The sequence below is a fragment of the Paramisgurnus dabryanus genome, chromosome 8 (genome assembly GCF_030506205.2).
Source record: "Paramisgurnus dabryanus chromosome 8, PD_genome_1.1, whole genome shotgun sequence".
Lineage (NCBI taxonomy): Eukaryota > Metazoa > Chordata > Actinopteri > Cypriniformes > Cobitidae > Paramisgurnus > Paramisgurnus dabryanus.
Window position 1 is genome coordinate 25793741 of NC_133344.1, and position 24096 is coordinate 25817836.

A 24096-nucleotide genomic window follows, 5' to 3' on the forward strand; every position below is an offset into this window, starting at 1 on the left:
ATCATATTTTATCAAATATAAAGAAAAAAATATCTGGCTTCATATACAGTATATTTTTTAAAGTCTGAAACGTCTCTGCTGTGGTGTCCCGCTGACGCGTGCCGAGGGCGAAAATTGCAAGCTTGTGTACTTCAGAGGCTGTGGCCTTCAAAGACAGAGTAGCGCCTTCAAAGGATTCACACTGAGTCACACTGAGGTGGTTATGAGGCGTTTCTAAATCTGGTTGTCATAAACAAATGAGTACAATCCACTTCAGTAGTTGATAATAGATGGATGACCTGAACTGCACTGGTTTGTTCTCATTGGTATTCGCTCCTTAAAGTCGCTCTTGATTTTGCACAAAGTTAAACTTTCATCAACTTTGTAACGATACTGGACATGCCCCATCCGGTCACCAACGGTCACTGACACTCGTGCCAAGCTTCCATTGAAATGAATGAGATCATGTCGCTTTGCTACTACTAGTCGCTGGTAATTTAAATGGCCCATAAGGCTTTTTATTCACGGCAAAGTAAGCTGTCTGTACAAAATATGACAATATAACACAGTGGCTTCATAAATTAATTAAAAACGTAAAAAAGCAAAACATGCATGATACACATTCTTTGCTATTTATTTCCTGTTGCTGTATTTTTATGTAATTTATTAAAAGACGGTATGTCGCCATCTTGCACTGATGAAAGTGAATTGAATGCACCTGACATCGCAAACATGAACAACCCGGGAGGACTTGCACGCTTCAATTGTATGCAGTGCTAAAAATATTCTTCTCTTGCACTAACTTCACCTTTCAAGAAGAACAAAGTATGATTTTAAACACATACTGGTTCCATTCAAAGCTCTCCAGTTAAAAGCTCTGACCTGACAGTTTCGGGACACTGATGTGCATGGGCAGCCTGGGTTCCTGGAAAGACTGAACATCTGAAATGAGAGAGAACATCATGTTTTGATCTCAGATGAGGATGCCAGTAATACCTCAAACAGAAGGCAGCTTTACCTTGGCTGTGGTTCAGTGGAGTTTTCTCCTGCCTTTTCTGCGTATGAGAAGGGTATGAGGGAGGAAAATAGGTCATTGTGGCATTCTGTTCACTCACAGATGGATTCTTTCCTTGATCTTTGAAAGGCCGAGTCAAGACGTCTGCACAGCAGGAGACAGCAGTGAAATTCTGCAGACTGACACTCTTACCATTTTTTTATCCCAGCATTTATACATACCTTTAACAATAGACACTGATTCTGTCCACTTTCTGGAAACAGTGTCCTGGCTGAACGCCTGCTCTCCTAAGAGATTTATTAAAGATTTTAATCAGAGTTTAAGGTATGATTATCATTTCCATAAGGAAAACATTGAGGACATCGCACCAGAGCTCTGCTGTCGCTGGCTGCTGGTCGATTGAAGAGCAGCTCTATTTTCCTCTAGAAGATGAATGAGTCGTTCCAGTAGAGGAATGATTTTCTGTTGAGTCATGCCTATTACCTTCAGATGATTTTTGACACATTTGGACCTCAGCATATTAAAATCCCTATACCAGAATGTACCAGACACCAAGGACTAGATGAAAGAAAATACTCACTGTCAGATAGTAATCAAGATATCCAAAGTAAAAGTTTACTCCCTTAACTGCACAACAATTCCCTAAACCAAGACATGACCAATACAATTATTGGTCAGCGGTTGATATTCTGTGGGGCAATCCTATACTGTGTGTTGTATATTGTATATTAATACCTGCGCAGTTTCTGCACGCAGCTGGGAAAGCTGGCGAGCGCAGTGAAGAGACGAAAGAATGACTTCCAGCTCGGCTTGTTTCTGCATTAATTGCTCCCACAGTTCCCGTGCTCTCAATTTCACATCCTGAGACAATCATAAGATGCATGTTATTCACTCCTGGCCATCAAACTGAAAAATAATTATCAATGCAAAGCTAGAATACTGCAATCAGTAGCGTGTAAACAGGCACATATTCAAATGTCAATGTATTGATCTAGTCACCCAGCTGCTTAACTATTCGTTCATGAGCACATTGAACTGTCTCCAGCTCTCTATTGTTTCTGTCTGATGCATGTTTTTTATTTTATTTATGTAATTATGCACACTACCTGTAAAATGATTGGATAAAGAATTTTCTGTTTTTCTCATTTTAGAATAATGATAATAATAACAGTCACTTAAAGTAATGTTTTACATTTATACTTCAAATTCTTCACAGTGGCCACCCTTTGGCTTGATAACAAAAACTCAATTTTCTAGAGACTTTAATGAGCATCCACTACCATTTAGACATTTGATCTTAAAAATCCTTTATATGAATGTGCATGCTTAAATTCTTGAAATTAATTTATAGACAGCATATTCATTTTTTTTTTAAAGAAAGTTGAAATTATATAAATGACTTTGACTGAATAATGAAAAAGTAGTCAATAAGAGATAATTATGGTAACTCCTGTAATATTGTTTAACAAGAATAACTTTGGTTGTTTTAGCTTATTTAATAAGAATAACTTTAAGTCATCCAAAGGCCCCCTTGGAAATGTATTGAGGCCCCCATATGGGCCCCGGCCCCTGGTTAAGAATCACAGGTTTAGACACACTTTTTCATTCTTAATTTATAGTTTTTCCACATTTTAGGATAAAAGTCATCATAACTATGATATAACACAAATATAACGATGGGCATATGTGATGAAAATAATGCAAAATGAATCAAAACTATTGAGTCCTATTTGATCATCTGCAGTATGGTCATCCTTTGTTTTAAAGAAGACACTATAAAGTTCGCAAAAATTAAATAAAAAATGGTTATAATAGTTAACATTTACTTTAATAAATAAAAATAATGTATAAATATTAAATATATATTGTATACATAAAATTACAAAAATGAAAATGTTTCACGTTAGAATACATTTTTCTTTATTTTAGGCACACTGTTTATGTAAATGAACTGATTACTCTCCCTGCATAATTTATTTTATAAAAGACCATTGAAATATGTATTCTTAGACCTTTCTATTATATTGTCATGATAAGATGAAAATGTACATAATAAATATTGAAGTAAACCCAGGTGTCCTGCTCACATGTAAAGGGTTAAATAAGCTAAAACTATAATCAAAAATAAAATCAAAAATAGATATTTTGTTTGGTTATTTTGTAAAAAATTTACAATCATGCCAAGCTATAGTATATTTAATCTGATAGAAATTCAGAGAGTGGGGGTCTTCAAATATTATTGTTGTGGACAGTAGGGGATCCCTGAAATGAAAAAGGAAAACTTTAAAAAAGAAAACTTTAAAACAGTATACTGGACACTTGTTTGCTGCTCAAATGAAAATACATGAATACATTTCACAATAGGATCTCATTCATCTTCACCATAAAGAAATTTAACTAAAACCTTTCCCTGGATCTCACATTTTCTGATGAGAAAAATAAATCTCTGATTAAAAAAATATTTCAGACAGCTCAGATTTGCCAATATACCAAAGTCTGTGATAAAATCAAAAGCCAGAGGCTTTGATTTAAACCCCTCTCAAACATTTCTCACCAAATTCCTCTAAAAAATTGACTAAGCCATGCTATTCACATTACTCACAGCTCTGTTTTTTCTGTATGTCAACAATGTCTCATTTGTCCTAAAGTGAATAAAAGCTGACCAGACATTGCACTTCCGGTGCTGACAGTTGATCCCGGTCCATCTGCAATCTCTCCATAGACACACTCACTCGGCTCAGTATGGACTTCAGCTCAGTGTGCCAGAAACACTGCTGTTCCCACTCCTCCTCATCACCTAAACACACACAGACAGACAGACATGAAATAAGTAATTGTCTACATTTTAGACATCTTTAAAGCTTTATGCGAGTGGCTAACCTCCTGTAAGAGCGAGTAACACATGGGCTGGTATAAGCAGAGATAACTCAGAGACATGGAGAGATTTTCTTTGGACCTCACATTGAGCAGTTTCCTGGATCTCTGCTGCACTTTCTCCCAGCTGCTTGTCTGTGTCTGTCCAGTCTATCTGTTTCTCAAACACAAACTGAGACTCATTGAGGATGCACAGATGGTGAAAACGCTTCCACCGTCACGCTGACACCCGGAGAAATAAGAATAGACACTTGGTCAAAAGGCTTGCATGCTAAATAGGACACAGCGTGAGATGCTACCGCTGCGGAGTGGACTCACACAGTCAGATTCTTGTACGACCGAGGAGAGATAGCGTTTAATGGCTCTGTCAAAATCCCCCACCATCTCCTCTTCCCTAAGCGACTGCTGACGCCAGTAACCGTCCCGAGCATTGGTTTCCTTCTGGAGCGCTTCCACCTGAGGCAAGCAATCTCACATTTACACACACTGTATAAACACCCTCAAGCCAAGTGAGTTCTTATGCAGCTGTGAATTGGTTTGGCATTTGCTTACCATCAGACTGTCAGGGTTTCCTCCTGATGTGAGATACTGGGAAACAGTTACAGGGGTCACAGTCCCTGTCCAAAGATCCAGACTGGCCCCGACAACAGGAGCCAGCACCCCTGTCACGGGGTCCACCGTCTGGGCTCCGAAACGTATTGGAACTAACCCTGAGAGCAATAATGTAATCTGGGTTAACAAGCAGAGATTAATCTAATAGGATTTGAACATTCCTGGTCATCTCTATTACCTTTGCCATCTGCATCTTCCATGGTTCCTGCCAGAGGAACCATGCGGCCGGAAATCCAGTCCAGCTGTGCCCCCAGAACCGGGACGTGCAAACCAGAACCCCCAGGGTCAGGGTATTCCAACCCTGGCAGTGCTGGCAAAGACAATTCACTGCCGGCAAGCTTTATTTCTCCTAAGTGCAAACAAACTAACCAGTGAGATAAAATGTATAATAAAAACAAAACAGTAATAAAAACAAGCCCCAAAAAGTATTTGAGTTCTGATGATACAAATAAAACCGTAAATTGCGAATACTTGCATTTGGTTAACAATATTATGACTTTATAAGAGAAAACATTTTAAATGTATATTATCAAGAATTTTTCGTCATATCCTGTAGCAGTACAAAGGTCTTGGGTTTGATCCCTGGGTCACACATACAGATAAAATGTATAGTTCAATGCAAGTCATTTTGGATAGAAATGGCAAATGCATAATTGTAAATGTATGTCACTCATTTGGAAGAGCATTGAATTAGCAGCAAAAAAGATTGTCAGGGGAACACAAATACTGATTAAAAGGATATTTCAAACTAAAATGAAATTCTGTCATCATTTAATCACTCTCATGTTACACATCTGTATAAATTTCTTTGTTTAGATAAACACATATTTTGTATCTGATGAACACGAAGGAAGATATTTAGAGGAACGCTTGCTCACACGTGCTTATGCGGCAACGTACAGGGAGGATCCCCCTCGATTCGGCATTGACGCGGTCAGTGTTGCCAGATTGGGTGGGCTCCCAACGGATTCAGATAGTTTTCACATCACTGGTAAACAGGTTCATACTGATTTTATAATTCTCTGATTTATTGTCATAAATGCTGTTTTTATTATTATTTAAAAAAAATAAAAAAAATTCAGAACAGAATTTGAATATAATTATATTTTAAATATGACAAAAAAGCTCTGTCAAATATAAATATATAGATAGAAAGCTCTATATAGAATTTTCTTTCTTTGCAAGAAAAATAAAGAAAAATATTAGACTTAAAATGGTCTTTTCTATCCTGCTTTGCTTTATTATTTGTTTCAGTTGTGTGCCTGCATGCGTGTCAGCAAGGAATGTGCCCTTTTTATACTTTGAGCACCTGCCCCTCCAAAGCACTCTGCATGGCCCTGTGATACTTTGATATTTTGGCAAGAACTATGGTAATCTTTTTGTTTTCAGTATTCTTTAATTGTATCACAGTACTCACCCACACTACCCCCGTTCTCAGCCAGACCCCTTGCCCACTCATGCACTGCTTCCAGACGGCTCAGCAGCTGCAGAGCGCAGCGTTGGCTGCTCCTCCAGGCCTGATCTAGCTCTGATGTTGCCACTGACAGTCTGTCCAAGTCACCTTGCAGATCTGCAGCTGCTGAGCTCCACTCCTCACCAAATCCCTGCAGGAGCTCTGCCAGCCGTAGGCAAGCACCCAGAGCCTGGCTGTCCAGAAGAGCCTGAAACCCACCAGCGTGAGGCACCACCTTCCCTCCCCTCATGCTGCCTCCACCAACCCGTACCATCCTTCCGCTTAAGGGCTCGATGAAGGACTCGCCAAGTAGAAGTCCTCCAACAGGAATTACAGCAGCTGGATGGAGACAGTCATTATGAAGACTTCATGAAATGTTGGTAGAGCATGACACTAGCAATGGGTTTAATTCCATCTGTATATTATATGCACTTATTTAAATTTATACTAAGTGCATACAAGATACAGATTGTGAATGTACTAACCTGTCATCGGATCAAGACTGACCCCCGTTATGAGCACCAGGTTGCCTGTACGTGGATCCAGCATGGGAGAGCCAATCTGAATGGGTACCCGCAAGCGTGAGATGGGACATGTGTGCACACCACCCAAAGGATAAACCAGTCCTGTTTGAGGGTGGATGGTGACTGCTAGAATAGGGACCAACACTCCTGAATCATAATCGCCCATCAGTCCACCCAGTGTCAGTCTTTCGCCCGAACGAAGCCCCCGTAACTTGGAAGCAGCATGAAGTTCAGCATGGCGGGATGAAGGAAATGGAATGAAAGGTAAAAGGGCCGTTTCCCATTTTCCCACTTCACCTAAGAGGAGAAAAATCTTCAAGCACTTCAACTTTTTGGTAAAGCCTTTAAAAATAATGACTCACCTACACAAGCATCAGCTGTGCAGACAAGGGAGGAGGTTGTTGGGTCGAAACCCACATTTCCCACCACGGGCAGCAGTCTGCCGGTCTGGGGGTGCAGGAAGAAATCGTGAGGCACGGGCATGCTGTGCCCACTGGCTAGTAGCATATGGGCATTGGAGTTGGGCTGAATGAGGCCTGTGAGGGGGTCGACATGAACAGCATCACAAGCCCTAACAGACCCATCAGGAGCTGTGGAAGGATAAAGAGTAAAATCTCTCTGCATTTCCCCAGACTTTAATCAATCCGTCATGCCACAGAGCTGCCAAGTTACGCTTTACAAGCTATTTATCAGGATTTGACTAGTAGGAACGATGTATGCAATGTTGTTAAATAGCTCCACCTACTGGCTAAGAAGTTATTTTCAAATATTGACACTAAATTCCAATAAAATTCCACAAGGTGGCAAAAGTGCACAGTAATTTTTGGGAAGATATAGAGGTGATGTCCCGGGAGGGGTGGGGGGATTTGGACAATATTTGCTTTCAATAAACCCTCAGGTGAGGTGTGGTACAAAATGGACACCAACGCAACATCCAAAAATCAAGATCATCTGGTCATCACTTTTGGCCATTACTTTATATCCTAAAGCATTTTCTGATCAAATACAAAATTAATATATTATCAGATGGTAAAGTTTTCACTGTTTATATCTATACACTTGTTAATGGTCTCACCAATTATGTCTTCTCTACTGAGGACTAACCCGGTGGCAGGACACAACAGTTGTGCTCCGGTGCTTTCTTTAAGCACAACCAAGGCTCCCTGCCTCTGGCTTTCTACTGAAACCATTTCAGTCATCTCATCAGCCAGTACCGTCACTCGCTCTTGAACACTGCAATATAAAGCACAGATTATCAATCATGGTGAGACACAGAAAGTAATTTATGACCATAAATGAATAAGTGTAATTTAGAGTAATGCATACAGGTTTAGCAATGAATAATTAAATCATTAGTGACATAAATAACACTAATAGTGATAATGAAGTAAATGAATTAGGTTAAGAAGGGAGTTGAAGGATGGGCAGTAACAGCAGAACATTTAGGGGTCAAGCTCAGAATATGCGAAGACCCCTATTGTACCCTATGACGTCATTTTCCGTCATTAAAATTTTCGCCATTTTGAATTATTTGTAAAACCTACTTTTGCGAACTCATCCTAGAGCTTTTGCCCGATTGCCACACTCTAAAAAAATACTTTGCTGCCTTAAAATTCATGGTTAAATCAACTCAGATTTACAAGTCATGTCAACAGAGATGAGTTGTGACAACTTTTAAAATATAGTTGAGAAAATTTAACAAAACCTTTGAAATCAAGCAACCCTATGGTCATACTTTTTCTTCACTAAACTAAAGTGTATAGTCATGAAACTAGCTAGATTTAACATAGTTATGACCTGAGGTTGCATGCACAATTTTGTCATTGCACCACCTAGTGGTTTTGAGATTGAAGTATGGTATTTTGCCTAAAACTACTGCAACAGTACAACTAAAACCCTGAGTCATCATGGATTAAGCCTTTGGCTTGGAGTTTAATCATTGGTGGTTGCCAATTCACTCCCTAGCAACCAATGAGAATACCTTGTCAACCGTTTTTGCAAGATCTATATTTCTGTATCAGAACATCGTTGAGACATAGGGGTGGGCTCTTTTGACTCATTAACAACACTGTAACATTTTGTGAGCTGAGTATTGCCACTGCAAGCACCACTCACATTTCCTTCAGTGTTCTAGTTGCTCCTCGAGACGTGAGGGAGAGTTTTGAATGAGAACACAGCTTTTTTGCTGATAACTGTTATATTAATTTGTCTGAAATCAAGAGGTTTTGCTAGGTTTTTTAAACTGCTCATCCGGATTCAACTTTACTTTCTTCTGTGCCCTTTTTGGCTTGACCCCGGTATTTGCTGCTTGCAGCTATATTTCCCTTTTGGATGCGTAAGGGCACATGGTGTCAATAGGAAAACAACTAGTTTGTGATGCATTAAAAAAAAGTGGGACATGCAGTAGAGAACCAGACCAGGGCAAAGGCCAGGTCAACACATATGACAAAACATTTTTTGTTTTTCATGGGAATGATTTTGTTGATGTTGTATAAATATGTCAACTAAGTAATCGACCAGTGTTTAATGCATTAAAAAAATGGGACGTGCAGTGCAAAGCCAGACCAGGGCAAAGGCCACGTCAATACACACGCCACCTATTCTTTTTATTTTTCTGAAGGTGCATAGGTATGATTGCTAAAGTGTGAAGCATTTAAAAGAAAGTGTCTATCTATCTATCAATCCATCGGTCAATCTATCAGTCTGTCTGTCTATCAATCTCGGTCTGTCTGTCTGTTTCTCTGTCTGTCTGTCTGTCTGCCTGCCTCCTATCTGTCTGTCTATTGTTCTATATGTCTGTCTATCTATATATTGATGTCTGTCTGTCTGTCTGTCTGTCTGTCTGTCTGTCTGTCTGTCTGTCTGTCTGTCTTTCACTCTATTGGTCTGTCTGTCTCTCTGTCTGTCTTTCAATCTATTGGTCTGTCTCTCTGTCTGTCTGTCTGTCTGCCTGCCTCCTATCTGTCTGTCTATTGTTCTATATGTCTGTCTATCTATATATTGATGTCTGTCTGTCTGTCTGTCTGTCTGTCTGTCTGTCTGTCTGTCTGTCTGTCTGTCTGTCTGTCTTTCAATCTATTGGTCTGTCTGACTGTATTTATATGTTTATCTGTCTGTCTGCATTCCTATCTGTCTGTCTTTTGTTTTATCTGTCTGTCTATCTATATATTGATCTGTCTCTCTGTCTGTCTGTCTGTCTTTCAATCTTGGTCTGTCTGTCTGTCTGCCTATCTGCCTTTCTATCTGTCTGTCTGCATTCCTGTCTGTCTGTCTATTGTTCTATCAGTCTGTCTATCTATATATTGATCTGTCTGTCTGTCTCTCTGTCTGTCTTTCAAACTATTGGTCTGTCTTTCAATCTATTGGTCTGTCTGTTTGACTGTCTGTCTGTCTGTCTGCCTGCCTCCTATCTGTCTGTCCATTGTTCTATAAGTCTGTCTATCTATATATTGATCTGTCTGTCTGTCTTTCAATCTATTGGTCTGTCTGACTGTATTTATATAGGTTTATCTGTCTGTCTGTCTGTCTGTCTGTCTGTCTGTCTGCTTTCCTATCTGTCTGTCTGCTTTCCTATCTGTCTGTCTATTGTTCTATTGGTCTGTCTGTCTCCCTATCTGTCTGTCTGTTTGTCTGCCTTCCTATCTGTCTGTCTGTCTGTTTTTCAATCTATTGGTCTGTCTGTCTGACAATATATATGTATATTACAGTTTTTCTCCATTGGTTTGGCTCATTTCTTGAAACAGAAATTACATTCTCAAAACAACATGGACAAACCTCCAAACCACTTGGCAAGTGTTCACAACAGAATTGAATTTCTCATTCATTTCATCAAATTGCAAATGTCTAAGTAGATGTCTCAATAGCTCAGTACATCTTTGCAACTGATTAAGTACAGGTAGCCTACATTTAGCACAATTTCCAAGTGAATAGATCTTGTTGATCTAAACTGATTGGTTGATTCTCAGTCTAATGGTTGTTCACACCAAAATGGGTCAGCGTCATTTCATTGTATAAGTCATCACATGCACAATAGTCTGTTCAATTGGCAAAATTAGTCAAGAACATAATACCATGAATAACATATATGAATGCCTTGAACATTTGATAAATTTATTACAGCAATTGACAGTCAGGTAAAACTAAAACTTGACCAACAAAGTAGGAGTTTACGCTTTTGTAGAGAATAATGGCATTGGAAGGAAACAAGGCCCCTCACATCCTCGTGTTTGTGGATGAAGCTGGCTTCAACCTGGCCAAGGGCCGAAGACGTGGCCATAAAATTATTGCCCACCGGGCCACGGTGGATGTCCGAGTGATGCCATATCTGAGAATGGTGTGGCCACTCACATCCCCAGTCTTGGCCCATACTATACACAGATGCTCCTCATCTTCTTGGACCGCCTTCATTTTGATTTGATCCCTCAAAATGAGAAAGGTCTCGTCGGGCCTCACCTACCACAATATGTCATTGTATGGGACAATGTGAATTTCTACAGTGGCCTGCTAATCAGAGACAGGTTCACTACTCATCCAAGGATGGTCATGGTGTTCCTACCACCTTACTCTCCTTTCCTCAATCCTATTGAGTATTTCTCCTCTAGGAGGTAGAAATATATGAGCATAGGGCTCAAAATCAAAGGTCCCTGCTCCATGATGAACGCTGCGTGTTAGGATATTACAGGAGATCAGTGTAGGGGATGGTTGCGACAGGCACGCCGTTTTGTTCCCTCGTTGCATCGCAAGGGAGAATAATACACTGTGATGTGGATGAGAATCTGTGGCCAGACAGACAGCAGCGTGTGGATGGTCAGGAGGGTGAGGATGGTGGCCAAAAGAGGAAGGGTGAGGACAGCGACCAGTGAAGAAATGTTAGTTCTGAAACTCCCGCATTATTTACAGCAGGCTGCATATAATTTTCATTGTTTTTTGTGTTTATATTAGAGTATATTATGCTTTATATATTTTATTTTGGTCTGGTGTATGGAAGTTACTTTTTGTGTGAATAAAAGTCGTTACAATTTCCTTGGCAGTGTGAGTGCAATGTGTGGTGTCAAACCTTGGATGCTACTCTTCCCTAAAATAATATTTTTTTTCAGTTTTATACACAATTGTATTGTGTTAGCTAGACAAAAAACAGTACAGTAACCATTGTCAATAAAGGCTAAAACTGAAAGGTGGACATAAGAGATATTTCAATGGTCCCCTGCCATAGTGACAAAACATCTAAACATTTCGACTTGCAGTGCTTACACAATGCCAAAGGGACGATGCATTTTGGGGGCACTGACTGTTAAAATGAGAAGGATATTTAGTTTTGACACATGAGTGAACTATTTTGGGAGAGGTATGAGCTTTTGCAGGTGAACCATGGTGTTGTGCCGAACCATCCACTTTATTTTGACAAAAGCACCAAGAGTGTTGAGAACGTCCGGTCTGTTTCAAGAAATGAGGCAAAGCAGTTGAGAAGGATATTTGCCATTTTTGTGGCACTGACTCTTTATATGGGAAAGGAATTTAGTTTTGAAGCATGAGAGAACAGTTTTGGGAAATATATGAGCTTTTGCAGGCAAGCTATAGTGTTGAGCTGAACTGTAAGACTGTTTTGCCAAATTATCTTAGAGTTTTGAGAATGTAATTTCTGTTTCAAGAAATGAGCCAAACCAATGGAGAAAAACTGTAATCTGTCTGTCTGTCTACTAATCTGTCTGTTTGTCTGTCTGTCTGTCTGTCTGTCTGTCTGTCTGTCTTTCTGCATTCCTATCTGTCTGTCTATTGTTCTATTGGTCTGTCTGTCTGTCGGTCTGCCTATCTGCCAATCTGTCTGTCTATTGTTCTATTGGTCTGTTTGTCTGTCTGTCTGTCTGTCTGTCTGCATTCCTATCTGTCTGTCTATATATTGATCTGGCTGTCTGCCTGCCTGTCTGTCTGTTTTTCAATCTATTGGTCTGTCTGTCTGTCTGTCTGTCTGACGATATATATGTATATTAATCTGTCTGTCTGTCTACTAATCTGCCTGTCTGTCTGTCTTCCTATCAATCTATCTGTTGTTCTATCGGTCTGTCTATCTATTTATTGATCTGTCTGTCTGTCTGTCTGTCTGTCTTTCAATCTATCGGTTTGTCTGTGTCTGTCTGTTTGTCTTTTTATCGACCTATCTATGGGTTTGACTATTGATTAATGTGTTTATCGGTCTGTCTGTCTCTCTTTTGATCTATCAATCTATCTGTCTGCCTGTCCATGTGTCTGGTTGTCTACTGATTAATGGGTCTATCAGTCTGTCTGTCTGATGGTCTGTCTATTTATTGATCTGTCTATATCTATCTATCTATCTATCTATCTATCTATCTATCTATCTATCTATCTATCTATCTATCTATCTATCTATCTATCTATCTATCTATCTATCTATCTATCTATCTATCCATCCATCCATCCATCCATCCATCCATCCATCCATCCATCCATCCATCCATCCATCCATCCATCTATTAAACTGTCTGTCTGCTTGTTTGTCTGTCTATGTCAATCTATAGGGTCTTTTATCTGTCTATCAATCTATTGGTCTGTCTGTTGATCTGTCTGTTTGTCTGTCTGTCCTTTGATCTATGGGTCTATCTGTCTGTCTGTATGTCTACAGATCTAACGATGTGTCTGTCTGTATGTCTATCTATCTGTCTGTCTGTCTGTCTGTCTGTCTGTCTGTCTGTGTATTGATTTATGGGTCTATCTGTCTGTCTCTCTGTCTATCTATCTATGACAAGGCAAACAGCAAGGGAAGTAGTCAAGCACTAGACAGACGCAGTATCATACTGTTGTTTTATGTGTTCGTCCAAGAGCGATGCTTGGCCCTCAGCGTGTAGTCTTAGAAGTCTTAAGCACTCTCTTAGTCTCGCTCTAAAGGTCTTCTGCATGTCCTGCTGTGCTTTCATCTCCACCCACAAGATCTGAAGCTGGCTGTCTATCAGCTGCACCACCTGATTCCCCAGCGCTCTTCTCCGGACCATCTCCTGCTCCACCTGTTTTTCAAGGCCTTCGCATTTTCCACCCAACATCCTCCAGCCTGGGTGGAGCTCTCTCAATTTCCCCATCACCCCCTGGTAAAGCAGCTTCACCTACAGACAACAGCAGTGCATGTTTTTCTCAATGGAGCATTATGATAAAAGAATGCTATCCATTGTACAAGCACACACATCGCCCTGGGGGAGTAACAGTTCTGCTGTACCCTACAGAGTATCATACTCATCAGGATAATTTAAACCCGACTCACCTGTCTGCATCTCTATAATGCTATTCAATATGTGCAAATATGTTTGTACTTAATGTGAGCGATATTTGAAACTTTGAAACGCGGTAGCCAAACTTTTGTTCCAATGGAGTCTCACCTCTCCTCTGAGCTGTCCGAGACGTGCCGTGACTGACACGCTGTGCTTGAGCAGGATGTCATAAAAGGTGCTGGAACTGAAGGCTTCGAGATCCACTTGCTCTTCGTAGTCCCAGAACTCACTTGACACCAGAGCCACTGCTGTGGGCGATGAGAGGACAGCGTGAGGGAATACTAGCTCTGGATGAAGCTAATACAATACCAGAGAAAAGATGTCATCCCCCATAAATCATCAGACAATTACTGCATTGAAAGTAAAGAGCCATTTTTAGTAACTGTGTTTGAGGTCTACCAAAATGTCGGGGATTCCCTAAAATCATACACCACATGAAGGTTAAATGGTTTAGGTTAGCTGTCACTCGTGTAGTCTGAATTAAGGGCTTGAATGTCTTGAAATTAGATCATGCAATCATGGCAACGGATGTTAGTTTGGGAGATAAAGATGCCAAAATGTCACAATGCTACTTGAAACAATTGAAGAACAGACCCTGGGATCTCTGTTTGTTTCTTTATTGTAATGTGGAAGGGGATTGTAACTTGATAAAGTTTAAAAAGACATGAATGCCATGTCTAAAAATCATGTTTAATCTTATTTTATAAGCATGATATTTACATAAAATGCTCAACCTGATTTTGCCAATTGAAAGATGCACACATACAATCTTTACTGATAAATTAGTAAAATGCAGTTAACAAGTCATGTGTGAACAGAACCTTTCTGATAAATCAGTGCTGCTAATTTACCAGTAAGAAAGGTTGGAAGATTACCAGTAATTAACTGGTAAGCGCTATTACTGGCATTTCGAAGGAACAACGTCAAAATGCAACGGCTTTGGGCCAATCATACCATTTTGATACAGATGACATATTTGCCCTTGCACTGTCTACATCCACTTCCAAACACATGCTGCTTAAAGTCAAGCTCACCTGGAGTTAACGTCCACATTTCTTATTTTCTATTTGCCATCTATTTGCCGAATTGCCCTCTGTGAAGCCTAACATGTTTGAAGTCAACTAATGCAATGTTGTTTGGTCACGAGCAAACTTCCTTGTGTTTGTATTGTACTGTATGGGGTGTATGTGTTTACCTCTCTCTACAGAACCCTCTGTCAAGCCAATTTGTAAATTTCTATGCATTTTTTTCACAGCCACCACCCTGGACCCCTTAGATGAATAGTCGTCCATGTTAAACCCGAGCTGCAGATGACGGTAGTTGGCCTGAGCTGCCACTTTTTCAGGCCAGCCATATTTTCTGAAAAGGATCTATGTGGACACGACAATATTTCAGTAACCGTTGTGCACCCTATAATCTTACTGCAAGTCTTTGTGTCACTTACCAATATTATAAAACACAGGCATAAAACTATCACAGCTCCAACTAGAAGTCCACTAATAATCAGCCAGTCTGGACGAAGCAAAAGTTGGCGTCTCGGGGCGATGCCCATGCGAGTCAAATGATGGGGATCAGAAAGGAAGAAGGGCCCGGAGTCATAGCACTCTCCTCCAGCGGGCACTACCCTAACGTACTAAACAACAAGATTGTGTACCATAAACAGACGACACAATGCTTTTTTCAAAAACAGTAGTGGTGGATGCTCATACAAAGTTAATGATTTCTATGAATTTTCAATTTTCTATGATTTTCTTGTTCATGCATGTGAAGTCAATCATTGTAATGATTTACTGTTAGAGATCCGGATGATTTTAATACCATGTGTCTATGTTGGTGACTGCTGAGTTTGAAGACATAAACCCCAGGCTCAGAGAGACTTATGGAAAAAAGGGAATGAGTAGATTTCGTCAGTTTCTGGTCATATGACAGTAATCTTAATGGTCCCCAGTCAAAGGCAGCATTAGTGTTGTATAAGTTGTCTCTGTGAAAAATACAAGATTCCTACAGTGACAATCAGGGATAGTAAAGATGAACGGGAATTAAATAAATCCCATAAGAGAATTCACTTACACATCATACTGAGGGTAGTGTTGTTGGGTGACAGTAAAGAGAAGAATGTCTCCTGGATGAAGACATGCTGCTGGGTTCAAGACTCCTCCTGGTTGCCTGTTGGATGAGCTGAATGCTGAAGATTTGATGGACCAGTGGGAACCCCATTCTTCCTTTTTATCTTTAAGGTTTCCTAAAAAATTAAAAAACCTTGAAGTGTCATGCAATCTGTTCACACAAATTTTTGCAGTGGATTTTATTTTGGTGTATTAGTTAAAGACAAAAGGACATGGTATACAATACTATGTACAAATAGTAATTCAAATCTTTCAAATGTCACCCTGGATTTAATAGTTTTTTTTTTCATTATTCAAGTCATCATGTTAGATATATACAGTATATGTAAAATATATTGACGTATTTTTTAGGCCAACACGGAAGTCAGAGGGTCACTGGTTCCCTCACAAAAAAAGCCCATTAATTGTTCCCACTGACCTTTGGATTATCGCCAAAAATAAGCTCTTTGTAAAACAAAACTTTATGACACTTATTACGGTACATTAACAAGGGGGAATGCGTTAAGGCTTGTCTGAAGCGTGGCAACACATGCTCTGGTCTTGCATAAACATAACTGGCTGTCTTGCACTAGGTTATTTGCAAAAGGCGATCTGATTGGCTGAAGCAACGGCAGTGATGCAACATTATTAATGGATCCATAATTCAGTTCGGCAATGCATGACCTCACCCGTTAACACTTTCACCCCATGTAAATGTATGTACGCTCAAACTAATTTTGCCAAATGAGAGAAGTCCTCAACATATTGTGTTGACCCAAGGACAACATTTTTCTAAATAAAACTTAAACCCACCCCAAACCCCAACCCTCACCATAACCAAACCCTAAAATCAGATGCACATGATAAGTGAAAAACAATGGTCTAGAAACAGCTAATCCTGGTTGTAAGCTTAAACTTAAAACAAACTGTAAACTTATTTCTGAAATCTGATTGGTTAATTGAAATGTTGTCCCAGGGTCAACATATTGTTGACACTTGGCAAAATCAAGAGAGCCGTGGAGGTACCGTTACATGTTTTGTCCAAGTTACGGTACATTCACACGTAGCGAAAGCATTAACGCTTGACGGAAGGCTTGTCTGAAGCGTGGCCAATAGCCGATAACAGTGGCCGCAACACATGCTCCAGTCTTGCATAAACGTAATTGGCTGGCTCACAGTAAGTAATTAGCATAAAGCAATCTTATTGGAACTCATCCCTGTGTGGAGGTACAGTTAGTCTTCACAGATGAAGTCAAAGTTTGGCTTTTTATATTACCATATTTTCCGGACTATTAGTCACACTTTTTCATAGTTTGGCGGGTCCTGGAACTGCTAGTCAGGTGCGATGTCAAAATTATTTTATATGAACCAAGAGTAATTATTACCGTCTAAAGCCGCAAGAGTCCGCTCTATGCTGCTCCTGTATTTATGTAATTCAATGGATTCAGTGATGTGGAATGACTTAGGGTGTAACACAGTCTCACCCCATGGCGTCAATATTTGACGACACTTGACCATGCGTCAATATGTTGACGCGGAGGGTATACCTTTCGCGATTTTTTGACGAACTGGGGACTTCAATACTATTACGTCCGTTGCATTTTCTTTCCTATTTTCTTACCATTTTCGCGTCGGTTTAGGGTTAGATTACGCAAAATTAAACAGTGTACGCGAAATTAAACAGTTGTCACCTGGCGTTGGGGTTAGAGTTAGGTACGCGAAATTAAACAGTTGTCACCTGGCGTTGGGGTTAGAGTTAGGTTTGGGTAGGGATGTCATTATGTAAATCTAACCCTAAACCGACGCGAAAATGGTAAGAAAATAGGAAAGAGAATGCAACGGACCTAATAGTATTGAAGTCCCCAGTTCGTCAAAAAATGACGCGAAAGGTATACACTCCGCGTCAACATATTGACGCATGGTCAAGTGTCGTCAAATATTGACGCCATGGGGTGAGACTGGGTTGTAACAGGGAGCTTTTTAAACTTGATTTGGCTAATTGTATTAATTTAGCCTACACTCTCAGAAGTAAAGGTACAAAACTGTACCTTTTCTGTCACTAGGGCTGTACCCTAAGTTTCCGTTTGGTACCTTTACATGAATAAAAAACAGAATACAAATTTTGATAGATTACCGTACCTTTAGGACCTACATTGTTAGAAAAAAGTCAAAAGTACCCTTTATGAAGGTAATTGTATGGACCATAAGGTACAGATATGTAAACATTTAGTACCAATATGTACCTTTGAGATACGTATATGTATTTTTGAGGTACTAATAAGCTCTCTTTGGTCCCAGTATGCAGCTCTGAGGTACTAAAATGAAATCCTTAGGTGCAAAGCTGTACTTTTTGAAAGGGGACAGCCCTAGTGACAGAAAAGGTACAGATTTGTACCTTTATTTCTGACTTGCCTTTCCAGATTAAATGTCTGTTCTTCGGCTTAGATTTTGTGAAATCATTTTCTAAATAAATGCGACGTATAGTCCAGTGCGACTTATATATGTGTTTTCCTCTTCAAAACGCATTTTTGACTGATGCGACTTATACTGCAGAGCGACTTATAGTACGGAAAATATGGTAAACACATTTACACTTCAAAATTCATCAAAGTTGATAAAGATTAACTTGTTGGACAAAACTTGTAAGTGTCATAAAGTTTTGTTAAACACAAAGCTTATTTGCTTGCGATAATCCAAAAGTCTATGGGAAAAATGAATGGTCTTTTTTGTGAGGGAACCAGTGGCCCGCTCACATCTGGGTTGACCTACAAAAATATGTAATTCCTCCATACCAATGTGTACTTTTTAGGTACCAATATGCACCTTTTAGGTACAAAAGTGTACTTTTGAAAAGGTACCCCCCTAGTGACAACTTTGGTACCTTCTTGTCCCCCCAGTTTTTTCTAAGAGTGTAGCTAGTATATAATCAAATTGTGTTATATTGAACTTGTGGAAGAAAATTATAGCAAGGACAGCTACTTCGAAAGATTACATTTGGAAAGCAAATCCGATTCATCATGGGTAGTGTGAATGAAGCCCTAAACACCACCCCGAGTACAAGTGACAGACTGATGCATTACCTCTGTCCTCTTCAGCAATATTGAGTGCATCTGGGGGCTCAAATGGGCTGTTGGTTTCTTGACTGGGAGCCAAAATCAACTTTCGGACCTCTGCAGGGACAGCGCTGTGCAGACCAAAGAAGCCCGCCTCTGCACAATGGCAAACAGGGAAAGGCTGTTGATACAGCTCGATCATAAACCTTCCTGTGTCCTGTGTTTCTGACCACTCACCTCCTGTTTGAACTGTGTACACAGGCCTGGAGAAGTTGAGTTGCGTGTTGCATTCCAAGTTCCCCTGGGAGTCCCAGCGTTTAAGAACGGTCTCCAGCACGCTTCCTGACATGCTCACCTTTAAAGAAAACACAAGGGTACATTAGAGACAAATAGGTCAGAGTGATATCTTACCTTTGTTTGTACTCATCTGTCATGTGTGCCTCAATGGGACTGTCTTACACATTTAATATCCTGTGCCCTCACATTGTGTACTTGAAAAGCTGTCTAGCCATACAGTGTGTCCTTTCTTTCATATTATTTAACTGTATTATGATATTTGTTTGATGGATAAGTTAAATAACTAGATCAGTTGCAGGATCATTCTGCTATAGTGAGCAAATGCTATTGATATGATGTATCATTATGGGTGGTGCTTCCTTACCAACACCAAAGCATTAGATGGATGGGCAAATCTGACCTGTTGATTCGACTCTGTGTATAGCAAGTAAAGGCTTCCAGTGCAAATCATCTGCAGAATTGGACTCTGTATGCACCAGTCCACACAGTCAACCCTCTCAGGATCAGGTGCTGACGGCCCTTTGCACACACACAGGCCCAAAGAGGTATCGTAGCCCTCATACAGCTCAGGAGATAGACATACCTGGGGATATACAACAAATGACATGCAATCTATGGGGTCAGTGGCCTGTGATCGATGGTAAGATAAGGTCGAGTGATAAGGTGATAGGAGTTCATAGAAAGAAAGGATTTTATTTTGAAGGTCATCGACTTACAGGTTAAGAAAACATGTATGATTGCATTGAACATCCTTTAAAGCAAAACCAGTGAGTTTTGTCACGCACCATTCATAAAATTTTGAATGGCAGTGACACTGTGAATTTCATCGTCACTGTTTTGTGACGCACCATTCATAAAATGTAGTTTAAAAAAATCATTAAATATGCATGATCTTAATAAGTTAATATTAAAAATATCAAGGTTATATTTTACAGAATGTTATTTATATTATGTAAGATGATTTAAACAGGAAATCACTAAAAAAGACTTGGGTTACATATTTTTAAAAACTTTTTTATTTTGTGATTTTATTAGATCATTGAGGGGTGGTTTCCCGGACAGGGATTAGCTAAAACCAGGACTTGGCCTTAGTTTAATTAGGAAATTTAACTAGTTTTAAAAAACATGCCTTACCAAAAACCAGTGGCGGCCGGTGACTTTTTTTTGAGGGCGCTCAATGCAAAGTTTGTCACAACATATATGTAGCCCGTCATGTGTGTGGTTCGTCATTTCAAAATATGTGTTCTGCGTCTCGAGTGTTAAATAGGTGCTTGCTGCAGACGTGTCTAAAGGATTTGTAATAAAAGAGACGCTCGCGTTTGCCAGATTTTACTGTGTCTTGCGTGTATTTTGTGAACGTGAGCGTCTCTTTTATCATAAACGGTTTTGATGCGTGTGCAGCAGGTTACTTATTTTGACAAAACATATGATGCACATGGTTCACATGACGCAACAAACACATATTTTGAAAACACAAGCAACCCACATGACACTCTGAACACATATTTTGAATTTGCCCCCCTCAAATGACCAGTCACGAGCCGCCACTGCTTTAAAAAAAACATTACTTGTGTGCATTTTGAGGCAAAACAAAAGGGCACTGATGTATTTTAAGATATGTTGTTTGCAGTTTCGACGGCTCTTACATTTATTTTAGTCTAGGACTAGTTTAATCCCTGTCCTGGAAACCGCTCCTGAGTTAACTCAACAGCTGCTAACTGCCAATAAATGTTTTACTATTGCATTAAACATAAAAAAAATTTACGTTGCAAGTAGCAATTTTGCGTTGTTTATCACCCAAAGACGTAAAATTAATCTTCAGTAATTGATATGCCTTTAATACAGTCATAAAGTCATCATATATTTAAGAAACATTACATTGTCTATGTATACGAATTTGTTTCAATTTAATATTTTTTTTACCCAAGCCACAACAATTGCTCAAAATAATAGTTGGGTTTAATTCATTGATCTTAATATATGACTGGTCACTGTTTTTTTTTTATTATTGCAGCAGGTGATGGCACATTAAACACCTTTGCAGTGATACTGTACGTCAATAAGTCTGCCATATTGAAACAAGCAAAACATCCATATAAACACATAACCTACAAGTAAATAAGAGAACTGTTTTTTACTGGATGTATAGCACAATAACTTCTACTTGTCTTAATCAATGTCACTGGTCTGCAATCTACATAATGTTATTTACAGCCTTGATAATTCCACATAGAAAATTAATCATTGTCTTAAGAAAAGTGCAAACTTCTGAGTGATTTGGGTTATTTTTCTTGGTTAATAATTGTGGAGACATCCCTAATGTAATATGATTTATGAAACTATTCACGCTGTCCATTAAAGCATACCCTGAAGCATACACTAAGCATTTTTGTAAACTATATCTTTTTGATATCTATCAGCATATTTTAAAGTGCATGTGAAATGTGTGTTTGCATGTATGCAGTGCACATGTGTAAGATTGTGATAGGAAAAGTACGCACATACATCTGAGTGCATAGCAAAAGAGTATGCAAAAATAAGGACACACTAACCCATAACAGAAGTGATTAACATTGGCAAAATGGGGTAAAACCAACAATTTGTTATGTAATATTTTTATAAAGTTAAATGTATTAATTCAGTGAAGCATCACTTCATATATTTAGTGTAGTAGCACTAAACTATGCTATACTAGTTGTGGTTTTTGCCTTTGGGTGTAAAGCGAAGTACCCGGAGTAAACCCACGCTGACACAGGCAGAACACGCAAGCTGCACTTGACCTAGCCGGGGCTCTGGGACGTTTTTGGTATAATGCAAGAGTGCTACCCACTAAGCCACTGTGCCACCATGCTACCCAACCCCTGTTTACAACACAGGACACTCACCTGTTGGGTACAATACTGTTTCCATTGCTTGTGATCCAGGCACTCCCCATACTGGTTGCGGGCTCTTCCATCTTTGCAAATCTCATAGACTTTCGACACACAAGCCTCCCCTCCCTTGGCAGGCTGATATCCCAAAGTGCACGGACACTGCCCATCACTGGCCTACGCTCGGAAAAGACGGCAGACGTGAGAGACAAATAAATCCTTTACTCATTTCCCTATTGAACAGTATCTGATGAAAAGATCTTTCAGCGGTCACAGATAGCAGAGCAGATCTGGTAACCAGACTTTCACTAGACTGAAACATGAGCGTCTGCTTGGGCAGAGGTCTGCAGATTTAGCTAAACAAGTATACAAATGTAATAAAAATGCAACGTTTTCACCTGAAAGACCTGTCCCTCATGTAGACATATACAGCTGTCCTTTCCAGACAAAGGTTGGTGGGACCACGGACCACAGGGAAGGCAATTGCTCAAACCTTCTTTAGGTCCATAGTGATGTGGTGGACAGCTGATACAGCTGTTTACTGTTGTGGCCCAAAAACTTGGCCCAAATGTTCCTCTGGGACACGGAACTGGACCCTCACCTCCTTCTGGGCAGTAAAACCCTTTTACAGATGTCACAAATCCAGATAGACATTTAAATGGCTACTCTTTGTAATAACAAACAATGCACTTAATCATGTCCCAAAAATCCAAATTACCTGGTTTGCAGGAAGATCTTTCAGGAGCTCCTTTCCCTACATTCGATCCAAAAGCAGCTCCCACTTTTGGGGTGCAGAACCAGCAAAATAGGTACAGCCAGCAGAGGCTAACACCGAACACGCATGTCATTTTAGTGTGCAGGGCTCAAAGACTACTATAAGACAAATAGGAAGCACTTTCACTGCCATGCTAAATGATTCATGAGCATTCTAGATGTGAGGTATCACACGTGCCAATAGGTAGAGAAGTAACCTAAAGCCATCAGTTCAGATTACAGGCTGTTGCAGATCACAAAGAAACCATGAAACTGATTAATGATTTTAGCCCTGGTTTAGACGTCACTCAGCACATCCTCGATTATGACGTACATTGTCGTTTTATTAGTAAAGTTTGTGGAAATGTTATCACAATTTTGCTAGTAGTCTGTGCTTTGGAAGGCAAAGAGAACACGTTAGACCCTCTTTGTTTAAACAAACATCAGACACTAAAACAACAAGACTTGTTTTTAAATATCAGTTCATTTGGATTCATTCCACGATGGACTCAGCGTGAAGCCCTTGAACAGCCTAGTAAACCTGTGTTGCGAAATCTAGGTGAAAGTTGAATCTATAGCGCCCAGTATCACTTTGTATATCACTTAATATAAACAAATGTGACATAAAATACTTAGTAAACTTGTTACAATTATTTAACTTATTTAAAAAAAAATGCAAAATACAATATTTGGAAAAAGTTATCAGTTGCATGCAGTCTTTGGTAATAATGATTGTTAAAGTATTTTTGCGCTCCAAAATCAATAAACTTTAAAACTCTGAATTGCTTCCAGCCAAGTGATGTGTGGACCATGACCTTAAAGTAATGTTTTGATTATGTAATGAAATGTTCACATGAACTCAAATGTGACATAAACTCAAGTGTCTTCAGAACAACATTAACAGAGTAATAATGCGTAATAAAGCTTTTACATTAATTATGCATGGAAATGTTAATATTGTATTCATTTAGTAACTGATGCCAGTGACTTCAAAAAAACATGTTGCACAATTTGTTATTTTAAATTTTACCTTAAAACAAACATTGCTTTCAAATATGGAGAGTTGTCATGCAAGACCATCACTGTTCTGTGTTTGTTTAGCTTTGTTTGCTTATAAAGCCAAGGACATAAGGGAAACGTATAGTTAAAGAATTTCATTCACTAGTAAAACATGTAAATGTGCAAAACGATTCATATATTGTATTAGTATTATATGTGACCATGTCTGTGCAATCCAGGCTAAAGTCTCATGATCTGATTATAAGATTAAGAGAATCAAAGTTTGAT

At 39.4% G+C, this 24096-nt stretch overlaps 1 protein-coding gene across 2 annotated transcripts in view; it reads right to left on the reverse strand.

Annotated features, from left to right (window-relative positions):
- The window catches only part of LOC135771132 (uncharacterized), a 38923-nt gene extending 15854 nt beyond the window's left edge, over positions 1-23069 (reverse strand). For both annotated transcript variants that reach the window (XR_010542838.2, XM_065281222.2), the window contains exons 1-26: positions 22775-23069; positions 22455-22678; positions 22072-22233; positions 19587-19769; positions 19127-19244; positions 18917-19045; positions 15802-15973; positions 15550-15712; positions 15176-15364; positions 14927-15101; positions 13840-13979; positions 13268-13569; positions 7533-7690; positions 6820-7047; positions 6419-6754; positions 5898-6272; positions 4659-4829; positions 4421-4578; positions 4187-4324; positions 3875-4022; positions 3658-3791; positions 1730-1855; positions 1363-1552; positions 1216-1281; positions 998-1138; positions 862-921 (exon numbers count right to left, since the gene is read on the reverse strand). Coding sequence is in view for 1 of the 2 variants with exons in the window: in XM_065281222.2 (XP_065137294.1) it covers positions 862-921; positions 998-1138; positions 1216-1281; positions 1363-1552; positions 1730-1855; positions 3658-3791; positions 3875-4022; positions 4187-4324; positions 4421-4578; positions 4659-4829; positions 5898-6272; positions 6419-6754; positions 6820-7047; positions 7533-7690; positions 13268-13569; positions 13840-13979; positions 14927-15101; positions 15176-15364; positions 15550-15712; positions 15802-15973; positions 18917-19045; positions 19127-19244; positions 19587-19769; positions 22072-22233; positions 22455-22678; positions 22775-22904 (4516 nt within the window). In the remaining variant the exon portion in view is untranslated. The remainder of the gene's footprint in view (positions 1-861; positions 922-997; positions 1139-1215; positions 1282-1362; positions 1553-1729; positions 1856-3657; positions 3792-3874; positions 4023-4186; positions 4325-4420; positions 4579-4658; positions 4830-5897; positions 6273-6418; positions 6755-6819; positions 7048-7532; positions 7691-13267; positions 13570-13839; positions 13980-14926; positions 15102-15175; positions 15365-15549; positions 15713-15801; positions 15974-18916; positions 19046-19126; positions 19245-19586; positions 19770-22071; positions 22234-22454; positions 22679-22774) is intronic.
- Between the last annotated feature and the right edge of the window lie 1027 nt (positions 23070-24096).